At 41.2% G+C, this 16449-nt stretch overlaps 1 protein-coding gene across 7 annotated transcripts in view; it reads right to left on the bottom strand.

Annotated features, from left to right (window-relative positions):
* The window catches only part of ARID1B (AT-rich interaction domain 1B), a 330667-nt gene that overhangs the window by 215064 nt on the left and 99154 nt on the right, over nucleotides 1-16449 (bottom strand). For all 7 annotated transcript variants that reach the window (XM_030499916.1, XM_030499913.1, XM_030499915.1 and 4 more), the window contains exon 4: nucleotides 13573-13683. In XM_030499916.1, coding sequence (XP_030355776.1) covers nucleotides 13573-13683 — 111 coding nt within the window. The remainder of the gene's footprint in view (nucleotides 1-13572; nucleotides 13684-16449) is intronic.

Raw genomic sequence — 16449 nt, forward strand, 5'->3', positions numbered from 1 at the left:
TTAGAAACATTTAGGAGAGCAGGATCTGTGAGAGATACAGACAGACAAAGCAAGGTGCCAGTAAGCACCCCGTAACAACAAATTCACCGGGGGGGGACGGGGAGGGTGGAGGTGGAGTGGTGAGGAGGTTGGGGGGGAAATATGAATTCCAGGTTTGCTTGTTAACCTCCAAGTTTTTAACAGACAGAACATTTGTGTCAGCAGGGATGACTGAATCCCTGTATCCACAGCACTTGACTGCACTTGGATATATGCCTCCTACTAGAGACTAAAATGAAAGCTATATTTTAGAGCACTGGAAAAGTGAAACAAAGCCTGCAGCTTGTGTTTATAACAATACTTCTACTTGTCTAGATATATTTCATTGGCTCCATGTTAAAGAGTAAGGCAATGGGGGTAAATACCATGTCCCCAGGATCATTCCAGAATTTTGGTCCCCTGTCCTTCAAAGCACAAGGCGAACCTCTTTAGAAGGCTGCCAACAAAATGCTTCATGTACAGAGGGTGGGGCGGCAACACTAAGGGCAGAAGAGAAGATAAGCATACAAATTAAAACGAAAGACCAAAATATCTCCTCGACTCAAACCCTTCCCAGATCTATCAAGGCTCACGTGTGCTGACTTCAGCATTTGCTTCAATTAAACGACAAGAACAGACCCATCTGCATCGCTTTCAAGAATGCTTCAAAAAAAGTAGAATTCTTCAAAAAAATAGTAAAAAAAAAGGGGGGGGGGGGGAAGGGGGGGGAGAGGGGGGAGAAAAGGAAAAAGAAAGCTGCTGCCTTCTGTTTTTTAACACATTAAATGGGAGCAACCAGAACTGCTGGAGGCTTATCTAGAAGTTTTTGAAGACAGAGTCAAGGAGAGAAAGGGTTAAGTCCTGAAAAATAAAAGAGCAGCAGAGCAAATCTGACTACATGTTTGAAAGAGCCTATAAAATGTTACAAGCAAAACAGGAAAGCTTGTGTTAATAATGCATAAACCAAAGGGGGGGGGAGCTATCCATTTAATGGAATAATGCTTTTATCCTTGCAGTTAAAACGAAATAACCATGACTATTAATCTGGTAAGGCCATGTAAAAACGCAGTTTTTAAACATTTTCTAACAGGGGACAGTTCAGTAACCACTCTGGAGAGCGAGGCCTTGAGCAGGGCCGCGCTCAGCGCTAAATACCAGCCTCCGCTCGGCGGAGGCCATTACCCGCCCCGTCGCCATGGCGACGCTAACAGTGCGCCCGACTTCAAAGACAAAGATGCAATTTCAGACTTCCAGCAGCCAGAGGGAGCGGTGAGAGCTCTCTGCCCGGGCGGTGTCAGCTCATGATCAATTATAAAAATGCCCAGGACGGCTTCGAGGCGGCCTGAACCTCCGCCCGCTCGGCCCTGGGGGAACCCCCCGCCGCCCCCGGCCTGAGGGAAGGCACAGAGCGCCGGGCCCTTACCGCCCGCCTTCGCTTCGTGCTGGCGGGAACGGCGCCCACCGCCCTTCTCCACCGTCAGGTCTGCGGGGCTGCGGAGCAGGACGGCCGCTCCCGGGCCCTCGCCGAACCTCCTCGTATTGCTCCTACCGCTGCCTTCGCCATGCGGGGAGCGGGCGGCCCAGGAGGCCGAGCCCCTTGGCCCAGCCAGGAGGAAGAATTTGAGCTTGCTAAATCAACACACTTTTAATTTTACAGTGTCATTCCAACAACAACAACAACAGAAGTCGTTTTCACTTTTTCGCCCTACATGAAAAGAGTACAGATACTTACAAGATTGGTTCGGTGGAGAAAACCCTCACAGGGAAGGCTAAACCTCACTTTCAAGTTTTGCCACTGTGTGGATACTGGCAATGAAGAGTAACAGTGCAGAAAAACCAGATGTTAGGTTATACACTGTTGTCTCATCAATATGCTCTTTCTTATTAAGCATGACAAAAATACGCACTTAGAAATCAATCTATAGAGCGGGCCTTGTAGAAGTCGTCTAGCAATAGTATGTTGTGCTGCCCAGGAAGCCATGAATTCAAGCGCAGATGCATTTTGGGTTTTAAATCTGCTTCACCAAGTTTTTGGGAGGGAGTGCAGTAGTTCTCTCAGGTGCCGTGTTCCCCACAGCATCACAACTGTGTGCCAAAACCAATATAAAAGTAATATACTCCCTTTCGGTTTACTAAGGTTGCGTTACCCAGCAAACCCCTGAAAGAGGAGATGGAGGAGCCGTGGAAAAGATATATCTTTGAACAACCCAACACCTTTAAGTGTATTTTTTCTGTTAACATATATATAGAGAGATATATAATCTAAATGGTATTACACCCATAACCTGGTCTGAAAGAAACCTGACCCTGTCCTGCAGAAATCGAGACACTTTGCTCCCCTCTTGCCAGGTCATTAAGTACCACAAGCTTCTGTATCCTTACCTGAAAGGCACCTTCCTATCTGACAGAGAGTGGTCAGAGACCGAAACCCCAAATACAGCAGTACAAAGCATACTAGTTAGCCAGCAAACCCGAGCACACCAGCCATGCACATGCTTCAGCCTGAGATTACATGTCAGCCCTTTAGCTAACTGGGCCATGGGCACTGCTGGGCGAGCAGCACACACCACCACACCATGTTCCTGAACCACGTTCTCCTGTCCCAAGACCCAGCGCAGGCCAGCACTTGCTGTCAGGTTTTGTCACTCACCCCAGTTAAACTGGGAGGTACATACTGCTCACAAGCGTGAGTCAAATCTTGTGAGACCCTGAATCAATAACCATAGACCGAACTTGGAGGCGCATTAGTTGCCCAATCTGCACTCGTTTAATTATGAATGTATTTGTTCTGTGGGCTACAAATTCAGGTTTTGCCAAAACTGACTCCATGTCATCTGAACTAAACATGCAGGAATCGGGAGCCTGTGTGAAATTCAAATATACAAGGACGGGTATACAGAGTTGTCTTAGGTTGCCAGAAAAGTAATAATTTTAAACACTGAAGACCAAAGAAGGGTTTTTTTTTGTTGTTGTTGTTTTTCTTTTAAACATATTAAAAAACAAACAAACAAAACCCCAAAAACCAACCAAACAACCACCAAAAAAAACCCCCCAAAAAACCAACCCTTTGCGTAGCTGATCACATTTTGTTTCCAAGTTACATTTTTAATGGATGTGGACGGTAGAGGAAAAACATGTCAGTCTAGAGGTCTTTTAATTACTCTTCAAATCTGTAGTTTCATTGCACACTGTAAGTGACAAAACACAGTTCTTGGCCTGTGTGGCTAGCTGACTATAGCCCTCTGATCACATCTCCATGGAAATGGAGGTCAAGTGATCAAAATTATTATACAGGAGGGGAAAGTTTGTTTTCCTGGCAAAAGTAAGGTAAAGGATTTATAGGATTGACTTCAATCTGACCTGTACTATTGTGAATACGGGCATTAAAAAGCAGGCGCTAGAAATCACTAGTTGTAAACAGCAAAAATTAAAGAGCTAAAATGTTTGTAAGTATATGTTAATGGATGCATTTCTCAGCGTTTCATAGGATCTGATATCTGACCTCTTTGCAGAGGAGAAAGGCAACTCTGTAGGTAGCCCAAAGGGCCCCTTGCACACCGAGCTGTGGTCTAAGCACCGAAATAACCCTCTGGCCAGAAGCAGCCAAGACTTTCAGAGCCTAAAAAAATCCTGTACTTCGTTATCCCTCAGAATAGGATCAAAAAGGCTGTTACTGTGATTTCCAACGGGGCAAAATGTCTAACGAGCCATGCAGGAAGAATGAGTAGTCATTTAAAAACACCATTGGTGTGTTTGTATATACGGTCCTCCTAAGTCTTCTTTAAAGGCACAAACAAAACAAAGGAATGAAGATGGGAGAGAAAATGGACTATGAGAGAATCCAAATGAAGCCACGACTATGAGATGTTACTTATTAAAAAAAAACCAAAAAACCAACCCAACAAAAAACCCCACACACAACACAAAAAACCAAACCAAACAAAGAAAAAACCCCACCAAAACAACCAAACAACAAACCAAAACAACAACAACAAAAAAACCAACCACCAAATAAGATTTTTAAAATTCTAGAGCCTTGTTTCAACAAATCCTGGAGAACTGAGTTGAAAATTGTACTGCACAACTTTATTTTTTTCCTACTTTCACGTAGGCGTCTAATGATACAATAAACAGAATGGAAAAATTAGGTTTTTATGAAGCTTTCATTAAGCCCTATTATTAAAATCTTGACATGGTCTGTAAATTAAATAAGGAAAAGAGATAATCTGGAGTTTTTCTTCCATCTCCACTACAGTATCATACAAAAAAACTGGCAAGGCTTTCAGTTCACTATAAAAGCCTAAAAACGAAAGGTAGCAGTCTGCATTAAGTTTTAATCCTGTGCAATAACAAATTAGTTCACTAGCACCGATATGTGTACATAATCCATACACCATTTTATCTACCTATACAATCTCAAATCACTTCCAGTTCCCTTATTTCCATACTTTCAAAAACAAGCACTGGCCATTGTATAGTTTGCAGTTTAAGAAACAAAAATAATAATGTTTTCTATCTCTTTCATTACCTTTTGTGCAGAACGCATTGGCAAAAATCATCATCTCTGATACTATAAACATACACGGGAGTCTACATCTTATGCTTTGTTCTCTTAACTAGGTCCGCTACTGTGTATTCAGCAAACCTTACTAAAGCTTACTGATGCATAATGTATTACTACATGCAAACATACAAACTCTCATGTGTGCTTATCTTTACATTACTTCCCAAAATGGTAACTTCAAACTATTAAGTGAATTTCCGCCTTGAAGGGGAAAGAAACAACAAACCCAAACCCAACACCACACATTCAGTTATAAATTCATGCCACTTAACTATGATGTGAAGTAAATGACCCAGAATGGTGTATTTCCCTATACTAATGCAGTTATTCAGATGTGCCTCAAAATTCAGGTCCTAATTCTAATGTAAGACAATAAGTCTCATTTCACAGGTTGAGATGATTAAAAGGGTCATCTGCAATTGTTTACATGGAAGGAAAGAGATCAAAAGCCTAACCCTGGGAACTGAAAGTAGCCTTTTCCTGATGTTATCAGCTTTTCTATCTTGATTTCAACACACCATGATGCTTCAGCCCCTGCAATTATATTGCTGATTCAAAAAGGACCCTCTTTATAAAGTCCTGTGAGAGCAGAACTATGTCTGGAATTGTGTGGGAAGTGGCACAGAATAATCTGCATGACGTTAAGGAAAACCGATGCAGTGAGTTAAAAGTACAATGCCTTCCACAGACAAATGCAGAACCCCCCCTCATTTAGTGCATGTAGATTTTTAAAGGTAAATTCATAATGGAGGCCTGTTTACATGCAACACACTTCAGAAGCACTTGTCACATACAGCACAATATAGCACAGATTCTATAAAAAGCCACCATGAATCACTGTCTTCAAGGGAAGACTTCATAGTGAATCTTAGATGTATGGCTCCAGCAAACGAAGGAAGGTTTCAGAGGCTTAAGTTTCAAGAAATTCAAAAGACATTAAGTTTCAAGAAAACACATTTGAGAGAAATTTAAAAACCTGTTTCAAACCTCAAAAAAATAAAGCAAAACACGAATAGTCTCACACAGGACTGAGTTTGTTGGGATTCATATGTGGTACTACAAAACAAACAGTACATGACAAACACTTCCCATTTGCACTATGATGGTACCTAAAATCCCCAGCAATTATGGATACACCATAAACAATCAGACAAAGCACTGTGAAACCTGGCCTAATCTTCACACTATTGACCGTGACTGCATAAACATCTGCTTACACAGAAACAGGGAGCTGAGCAGGACCACTCCAAGTGAGCTTCACATCAAAGACTGGTAAGTTTGGGGGTTTTTTTAACATGAATGCTGGAACAATAGCACCAGAAGCCAGCACGTTCTCAGCAAACAGGAAGGGATGGAGGAAGAAGAAGAAAAGCTATCTACTGCTAGGCTTCAGATGTTGCTGGTTGGAATGAGTTACTGCGTTTAGTCAAGGTTATGAAGCTGAGGTCACACTTCACAACTGTTGGTGAGCACAAGTAAAGGAGTCATTCTGGAAAAAAAGAAAATCCTATCTTACAGGAATACTTGTGGTAAAAAATAAAAGAAAGAAAACATTTACAGTGTTTCAGGTACTTCCTGAAGTGGTATTTCAGTGAGTAATACTCTGTTGTCTTACTTTCTGTGTTGTAATCCCAATTTTCACACAGGCATGAACAAAGACATGCACCAGTGAATATATTAAGCTTTGGAATTTATAGTGAGCCATCAACTCAAAATTTACAAATAACCAAGAGATAAGATAGGCATTCTTTTATACACACTATATCCGTGCACACACATTGTGTAAAATGTTCAAAAAATAAAAATTAATCTCCAAATTAAAACCCCTACCATTCTAGTTAAGATTCCCAAATGCAGAACCGAAAGCATTGACTTGGAAGTTTAGGCAGATTGAAGGGACAGCCAGTGCAGTTACTGCCCCTGCAGCAGGTACATCTGACACACACATACAGAGGCACCCACCCTACCACATATATTGCATATTAAAGTAACCTGGGGGGCTTTCAGTTTTCCTCTCATTTCAGGCTGCAAGCTTTGGTGGTTCAGGGGCTATCACAAGCGGAGGTCAGTTGCCCCAGCTATGGGGGCAGGAGTCTCTTGGGGGGGGAAGGGAACGACACAATGGGGGTGGAATAAAAATTCTTCAATGACCCAAATTAAATCTAGTTTCTTTAATTCTTGAATCAACACCAATACTGTCCTGGTACTTGGAGGTATAAAGTATGTTGGTGCAATTCCTCATGGCTTCAAACGGAAAAAGCTACTAATACTTTAATATTCCACTTAGGACAACATTGGCCTATTTAAATACAAGTTTTTACAACCTTAACCACTACTGGGATCTATAATCCCTTAGCAGGTTTTCCATGCGAGTTTCATGTAGAGGTTAGACTAAGTATTTCTTTTTTAATTTGTAAATTATCTTAGATCCTAAATTAGTAATTTTGTTATTACAGGGCTATTGTAAACACTGTAAAGTTAAAGTATGTTGAAAACATAAGGTGATGGAATAGCCAAACATCTTTTTTCCAGTACTTAGTGAAATTAGTTTTTATCCTTCAATAGCCATCTAACATTGTTTTTTAAATAAACGTGATAAATCTATCAAGCAAAACCAAGTAATCCTGTAAAGCACAAAACACAAATGAATAACAACAGGACCTTCTCTTCACATTACACAATTTTAATAGCAAGAATAATTAATTGAAGAATCAACAATTTTTGTTTCAGGATTTCAGTTTAATACTACATGGACAACATATGCCCAGGGCTCCTCTGCACTACTTTAACTGTACTTTTCTCCAAAACCAGGACTTAAACTGAACGTACAAGTTGACTCTCAGACAACGAATCAGTTTGATCACCACATGAAATCCTGGCTTCACTGAAGCCAGATGTAAAACATACATGAGCACTGAGCGGGCTGAGATTTTCAACAACACACAAAGTGTAAGTTCATCCCCCGCGATAACATCACTGATGTCAGTGGCACTGCAGTGGCTCGCACTGGATTTGACCCAGTATTCTGATGGACACCAGGACACAAACAGGAGCCCACATACAGAATCTGTGTGTGCACTGGCACCAACAACAGAGCATATTCTGCACGTCAGAAACAAACTGAAATACATACACTTGGTATCTCTATATGTATGCGTTGTATGAAACTTGTTCTAGCTACAGGTGTATTACATAGAATGGCAATAAGAAATAAAGGAAATAAAAAAAAAAACCCCACACAACCCCAAACTAGCCACTGCATTTCATCTAGAATTAAAATTGCTTGGAAAAAATAGCAACTTTTTCCAACTCTGTGCATAATGGCTAAGAAAAGCCTTTGAGAAAGCTTAGTCACTTCTTTGCGACTTGAAGCTTTTTTCCTTTTATTCCAGGCTTAAACAAAGTTCAGTGGGGCATCAAACTGCCTCAGTTTTAAATTACAGTCTGTACTTTAAAATAGAATGCATGCACCACATGTTCCTGAAGCTAGAGGGTGGGAGTGTTATTCACTGAAAATTGAAGGCTTGTTGAGTCAATAATCTTCTTTCACAGAGTAACAATTTTCAGCTAAAATTTCTTGACCCAAACAAAGGAAAACAAGATCATTCAGTTATTTTACAACATTGCAGAAAAAAGAAAGTGGGAAAGAGGCACACCAGTCTTATCCTACTTGATGTAAAAACGATGGAAAATTTAATTCACAAGTATTACACACACACGTTTCCTTCTTGTTCATGGTTTAACATACTCCCAGTTATTTTCAACGGAGACATGAATAGAAGCAAATAAGTACAGGACAGAATTGCTATCAGGTACTACACATGAATCTATCAACTGGAAACTGCATTTGCCTCCCAAGAATTACCAAGAATCCGTTTACAGATTTATTTTTTTTTCCCCTCGGATCAGAAGTAATATTCTGGATTTTGCTTACCTGATTCGTCCTTACCAGCGGGGCGACAGTGGTGATTAATATTTACACTCGTACTGACCACAACCCTGATCATGATTAGGGCTTACTAGACTAAGCTCTGTATAAATGTCACCAGAGTCCCTCGTCCCAGCAGTTTAACTGCTAAGAAAAGACGTATCTCCTGCTAACTGTCAACCACAGTTTCTCAAATACTGCTGGAAGCTGTTTTCCTGGTCTATTAAGACTTCAGCCATCAAAGGCATTTGTTCAGGGAGTGCTGTTGCTCAAGATGACTTTCCAAGCTACTTCATGTTTTAGAAGCGAGACAGGGAATGTGCATTCCCAATCATCCCATGTATTTTCCTTACCGCCTGCACCTATCAAGATGCATCTAAAAGGATGTTGTTCCATGAGCCAAGTATACCTAATCTTGCATTTAGTTCACTACTAGTTCTCAATATAGATCCTATGAAATCTAATTTTGTATCCTCCTCCTACAATTAAAAAGGTGTGTCAACCAGAGGAATGACTGTGAAGTACTCGAAACATCCTTTAGAGGCTCATTAAAATGAGGTAAAACAGAACTGTGAAGCAGTTAATAAAATCAGGAAGGGATTGCTGATGTACTGTTTTCCACAAGACTAAGCATAATGAAACAAGGCAACTGGCATCTTAAGAAGTTTCTGTGTCCAAGCAACAATATGCAGTATTTGAGACCTGCGTGACATTGAAGCTCATACAACCACAGACATTGTAGAACCACAATCAAACTTCTCAGGTCACGGCACTGCACAAGATACAAGTGGCATTCTACATCCACTGTTGGCTACTATTTTGTTTTCCATAGAACCAGCTCTGTCTCCACGAGAAGACCCAGGGAATAAGTGATATCACAGAATTAATCCATGGACTCAGAATTCTGAGTGACCAGGTAAAGCAGCAATTCCCTCAACTCCAGATACCACCTTCCCCCTTCAACATTGCATGACCTCCAGTAAAGACAAGATGAACCTGAGCAAAGTCATAAGACTAAGGCCACGATATCCCTACAGTTTACACTGATGCAGCTGAGGGCTGCCACAAGGCCACCTTCCCCGTGGCCTCCAGCCGTGCACGCTTTATGCCTCTGGGCTTGCCCTCACTGACTGAATTAAACAGCTCAGGGATGTAAACTGGCAGAAAACTTACCTTACAAAAAGAAGTGAACTGTCTTGTGTCTGTTTGTGGCTCTGTGACTGCTGCAGGGCCCAACTGTGAACAGTGGGATCTGCTGTGCCATTGTGTCTCAGTTGACAGGATGACAGCATCTTAAACCATTCCAGGAAGATCAGACAGTCTGTCAGAATGTGGCTAAAATCAAAGCTGCTGCAGTCCCCACTGTCTCCTTTCCCATCACAGCTTCTGATTCCCATCTCCTTGTTTGAGTTATCAGTGGTGCCCATGCAATTACACAGTGATTCAGTCAAAAACTAACCCAGAAATAAAGAGAGTGATTATTTCTCAGCTGGTTCAACTCCCCAAAAGTCAAATGCACTGGCTGGGCCCAGGAATGACAGTGGAAGACATGAGACAGCACAGCTGGCACGCTGTGGGGCACATGGCAGGACTGCAACTGCCCTGGCTTACAACAGCTCAAGCAGCCACAGAACTTTACCTGTAGGTTGCGACACGAAAAATTAGCAGAAATCTGTGTTTCAAAAGCATGGCAACCTCGGGTAGGCCATTTGACAACAAGCACACCTGACACTGGGCAAAAAAGGACCTTATTAAAACAAAGTAATAGGAAAAACACCACTGCCTATCTAAAATGACTTTCACCCTCATGCCAATAAAAAAGAAATAAATTATGTTTTCTGCTCTTCATTCTATCAACATAATCCAACGTGAACGAAAATCCAACATTTACAAAATTACTCATTAAAGACAAAATAAAGCATTAGTCTTCACAGACACACACAGCCTACTGCTGACACAAGCTCCTTTACTGCAACAACAAATCTGCAGATACATCATTTGGAAGCTTTTTCCTGTAAGTGTGCTCTAGCTTTCTCACAATAGCAGAAACGTGTATTTTGCTATTATCCCTTAAGTCTCAATAAATATATTCTGTAGTAGCTGTTCTCCAGACAATTTCATTCAAGCGTCTCCCCCCTTAATTCCTCCACTCTAATAGGGAACAGTTTCTGTTTATGACTTCCTTTCCTCACAGCGTACCTAACTCCCATGTCTTCTCAAAAGCTTGAGATTTCCTTCTAATTGTGACCCCAACAAAAGTGCTCGGAGCACTATTCCGTGCAACTTTTCATTTGGGCTCTCAGTGACTCCACATGGTCGGAGACCCACAGGTCAAACCCTCCACATATCAGAGCAGTTAGGAGAAGGAAAGCAAGCATTGTATGGAATCTGACAGGCCATTAGAAGTAGCTAATAAAGCCATATTTTGTTTGTAGCCATTTGTTACCAACCCACATTACAAATTTGTCCGCTTTGAACTTTATGGGAACATTCATGCCAGGACTTTTAAATACAATGTGTGAAGGAAACGGAACAACTATTGAGCTGTTTAGCTGCGCTTACTGTGACACAAACCTGCTGAAAAAAGTCCCCCAAAGGATGACACAAGCCAGCATTCAGTGCTGCAGAAAGTGGCCAGCTCCTCTTCAAATCCATCAAAGGAAAACGCTTTTCAAAGCCACATCAGAGAACACCATTCACCATTTAGTATTACATCTCTTTTGTTGTTTTTAGACACTTGTGTAAGCTTGCTATGTAGCTGCTGTGATTTTACACAATGCCCTTAAGAAATAAAAAGATAACGGGTATATTGTATAAATAGCAGAATACCATGAAACAAAACATAACTAAATTTTATTAAAAGCGTAACACCACTATCATTTCAAGGTTCACTGTAGAAAGACGACTTACTGACTGCTAGCCTGAAGAACAGCATTACCTTGAAAACAAGCTTAAGAAGCCATATTTAGTATCCCAGAATGACACTATAATTAGGAATACTAAACAAGGGACAGTGATCACAGGTTTTTGTAGCAGTTCAAATCTGAATACAGAAGTCTTGCTCCAGGGAAAAAACACCATGTTCATATGGTCAAGCCATGCATACCTCAGAGTTATATTAAAGCATTTACCGTCTTCACCATACTTTGCATATATGGATTGCTCCTAATTTCTATGACATTTTCCTTGGGTGTAAGATGACAGCAAGTTTGATCACACTATCAAAAAAAGTCTTGTTGCCACATACAAAGATTGCAGTTGTTTTTCAATTTGAAAAACAAACCAAAAACCAACCAAACAACAAACACTAAAAAAATACAAAACACCCAAAACCAAAGCAAAATACAAAATGGTTAATACCCCCCATTCCCTTCCATATCCAAACAGCAGGGGTTTTGAGTACAAATACCAGTTCTGCTTTCTGGTTATGTATCCAAGCTTTTCAGTAATGAGATGTCTCAATAACAGCATTTGGGACTAACTTGGAGTTTAAGATGTGTGGCCAAAATGGTTAACATTCACTGTTAATACTACCAGCTTACTCATTCCTATAATAATAATGAGCTACTAAATATACCAAACACTCAGGGACACAGATAATACCCAATACTCTGCTTAGATATCACGATGATGGAGGTAGGACAGCGCATGGATTAAAAGTAGGACAACTGTTTAAGAAAAACCACGGGCAAATTAGTAGAACATTAGTTGATAAATAAATTCACTTCTCTCTACCCTAATGAACACTGTTCATGAAAAACTGGGGGAGGTAAAATGTCCCTTTTAATGTCACTGCTTTTTAAGTAGGTAGTTGTTGCCAAAACAGTTCAATGTCCACAGTGGGTATTAAGGTAACTGCCAATGTACATTTTTGAGACCCATTCAGAGAAATGAGTATTTTTAAAAAAGGTTTCCTGAAAAACTGTCAAATTAATACAAGGTTCAAAGCAAATGGGTGTCTCTTCTCGCACCAGTTTCCACAGCTTCTCCTGCAACATGCATGTCTCAAACGTCATGTAAAGAACTTGTGGCACATATACTCTCCTACATGTCAAAGAAATAACTTTAAAATGCTATGCAGATGTTTACTGCCCTATTTTTAGGGATTGGTAATCATTCTGTGTGCCAGAGGTAAACTGTATGACATACTACCAGATCTGTTAGTGTCTTGGTAAGGTAAACTCTTCATAGAGACCTCTCTGCTAGCTGCAGATGAATACATACATAATGAACTGCAGAAAATATTCTATATGGCTATGATACATTATTCTAAGCCAGAGGTCACACAGTTTGTAAAAAGTTTTCATCATTTACACTGAGCATGTTCCAGTTGGTTTAAATTCACGCTGGATTACTACCAACAAACAAGAAAATCCCCAAACCACAAGGGGCACACAGACACAAGACTGAGGAGTACTTTGTCCATTACAGTGAAATAACACACTCAGAAATGCAAGCAGCTGCAGTGTCTTTGCAAAGTATATTAATTTGTGCTGTTCCCCCCCCCAGCACAATGCACAGAGCTCAGAAAAACTAAGAAATGTTAGTCCAAAATAGTTTTCTAACCAAAAGATCAACCTAGTCCAAGTATCACTTCTACACTTCTGCAGTAATAGACAGTAGTAGAATTAACATGTCAACCTCATTAATGATGCTCAGCGTTTGGAGCAAATAACTCCTGGCGGCAGTATTCTAAACCAGAACCTACTGAAATCCTTTGAAAAGGGCACAGAAAAAAGCCTCCTTCTCACCAGATAGTTTTGTGCAAGTACAGAATTCCTAAAGCTAAAAAGTCAATCCATTTCCTCTATGCAAAGACACATGTGCACAAGCACAAAACATGCATGTGCACAAATAATGCTATTTTGAACCAGAACAAGCCTAAGCAAGGTCCACTCGTATACAAGTTGTCTGTTCTCATCATATGTTTAAAAACAGGTTTTGATCAACCTTGTTCAATATTCCTTCTTTCAGTATTTATTATCCGCTCATCCTAGATGCAATGAAATGCTATGTAAAGTGCTTTCATTTTAAAATACTGAAACAAGCATTAGTTTCTTACTGGTAAGCTCGATGGTCTTTCTTGCTGGATTAGATTCAAGTCTTCATGGTTGGGCTTTCCTGGGGCCATAGGGGGTTGAGATCTGGTTCCATAGCCTTCCTGAGACATGTCCTGAAACAACAGTTGTAACAGAATTATTAACCTGACTCAGTAATTACAATTAAATCCACATCACAGAAGGGTGAAAATACAACAGCTGAATGCTGATGGGTTTTTTTGATCAGAAGTTTTTATTAAACAGTTTTGATGGAATTATCAAGCCCGCACAGCTACCATTATGACCTGCATAGTTTGTAAAGAAATGCAGGGAGCTGAGAAACATGCCAACAAGCAGGGAACCATACCACTGGAAGATGGGGAAACACACAAAACCAAGCCTGCTAAATAAATGACCCCCTTTTACTGTAAGAGTAGCAAGCACTAAGTGGTCAATACATTCATCCTACTGAGATGTATTCTCAAGCATTTTGATGGAAGTACTGAGGCAGGTGGAAGACCAGACTTGAAAATAAGATTGTAATCACGCTGTGTAATCAGACTCCTGTAACAACCCTAGATTTATCATCACTACTACTGACACAACTTTCAAACACTAGCTATCAGGTCATAGCACACAACGCAGCTGCTGCATCTGCTGGAGGCACGTTGTATCTGACAGATTAGAAGGGAGGTGTGGATCCAAAGCCAGCACCAGGTTTGTGGTAAGGGGACTTACCTCCCTCCCTGTAGCAAGAAGCCCAAGCAGTCATAGGTAAAGGCCCAACACAATACCCACCACAGGGGCGGGGAGAGCAACTGAACAACCTCCCCTGTGCCATCCCACAACAAAAGCGTACTTCACACAGATAGATGCTTCCCCATCGCAAAGCCTTAGATTCAGGCTTCATTTTAGCTACTCCAGCAGCTTCTACACTAACTTCTTCAAGGAAAACAACAGAAAGCACAATACTGACTTCAGCATGTGTAACTGGCAGGGAAAGCTGAAGAACCAGTTCCTGACTGCTAGAAAAGATATCTCACCTTAAAAGGTTTTTCTCTGTTGTTTTTAAACGGTTTAATTCTCCTCTCCCCCTCCCAAGTTTACTCCCAGTTCAGTCTGCTTCGGCCACCCTCACACCTTCAGTTTTGACACGCAGCTGAAAGCACGCACACTCTCCTGGTGCAACGACAGGGCAGGGGAAGCAACCCCTGCCCACCCCACTGCAGCCTGAACATTGCCTTGTTCTGCTTTACCAAGGGCTCTTCACACAGTGTCCAGATCAACACTTACTGCTCATGCACAGACTCCGTGAGGGAGCTGGCTTGCAGAGCAGGAAAGCTTTCTGTCTCTCCTTTTATCCCAGCTCCTGACAGAGGGAAATCTGTTTAACAACCATACTGTTTCCATCCAGCCCCTTCCACCACTTTGGACTCTCCTGAATTATTTTAAGGGATGCAGAAAATTCAACGCGGCTAATAAAACAAACCCCAGCAAACCTGATACGATGTAAACCCAGCAATAAACGATCCTATCCCTAAGCCTGTGCCAAGTAAAATCAAGAAACACTTAAAAGGCCAGCATTTCAATGTGGTTACCAGCAGAGGGTAACAATTAGGCTTAAGGGTGACAAAGGCTGATGGCTGAATGATTATTATCCCCTGTGACCCCCCGCGCTCCCCCCCGCCCAGATTTCCACTTGTCACACAGCTCTCCTGCTGCGCACACCAGCAGGTTCCTGTGGATTAACAGTGAGGTTTAAAATCAACAAATGGAACAAGGCCCCCATTCAGCAGCCTTCACCCCAGTACAAAGGAGTAGAAAGGTGCAGGACAGCTTCACAATAGGCAAACAAATGAGCAAACCTCTGCTTTCCTTTTTATTTAAAAACGCGCACGCACACACACACGCACGCTCGGGGTTGTCACTGCGCAGGCATCTGTAATAAACCCAGCAGCCCTGAACTGCAACTTCCAGCTCAGCACTCCGCTCTCTTCTTCCTAATTCTTACAAAAATACCCCAAATAAGAACCACTTGTTCAAACAACAACAACAGAACGCTCAGAAACACCAAGAGTGGTGAAAAAGGATGAATGGAATATTCAATTTAGGAGATGTCATTTTATAAACACAATTGTTCCTTTTTCCAAACAGACACGACAGGATTTTGCTGGGAAGCAAAACGTGTTTTATATTGTGGAAAATCAAGAGCCATTAATTCCTTACAAAGTACCAAGCATGGTTTTTCCCACACACTTGCAACTTCCTACTGAAGTTTCCAGGGGGACTGGAGGAGGAGAGGGAAGAGACAGCACTTCTTCCTCAGGAGAAATACTGCATGTTGAACGGAACTTACTTTTACCTGGGTATTTGAAAACCACCTATGAAATGTCTCTCCACACACTGAAAATCACATTAAAAACCCTAGTCATGACATGCTTTGTCTTTTTAAATGCACCATCTTCATAGTGCTTTCCTCTCTGATGTGGAATGATCAAATCCATTCGCTCAATTTTAGATGAGGTCTGGAAACAAGTACTGCAGACGTCTGTGTTTGTTATGATGCGGATACCTGTGCACTCCAAATGGGACTGAGATCACACAGAATCATAGACTGGTTTGGGTTGGAAGGGTTCTTAAAGATCATCTAGTTCCAACCCCCCTGCCAGGGACACATACTCCTCCTCATATTCTCCATAAAGCTGTTTAGATACTTCGATCAGCGGAAACCTGGAAGGCGGCTCTTGAGAAATAAAGAGTCAGTTTGCTCTCAGTAAGTTGCAGGCATGGGAATCTCCCAGATGAAATATACATGGGGCTGTGTGTATAATTTTATGTGTTTATACATATGCACTGTCCAATAAAAACAGTCCATTTATATACTAAACATAATGATGATT

The sequence above is a fragment of the Strigops habroptila genome, chromosome 10 (genome assembly GCF_004027225.2).
Source record: "Strigops habroptila isolate Jane chromosome 10, bStrHab1.2.pri, whole genome shotgun sequence".
NCBI lineage: Eukaryota > Metazoa > Chordata > Aves > Psittaciformes > Psittacidae > Strigops > Strigops habroptila.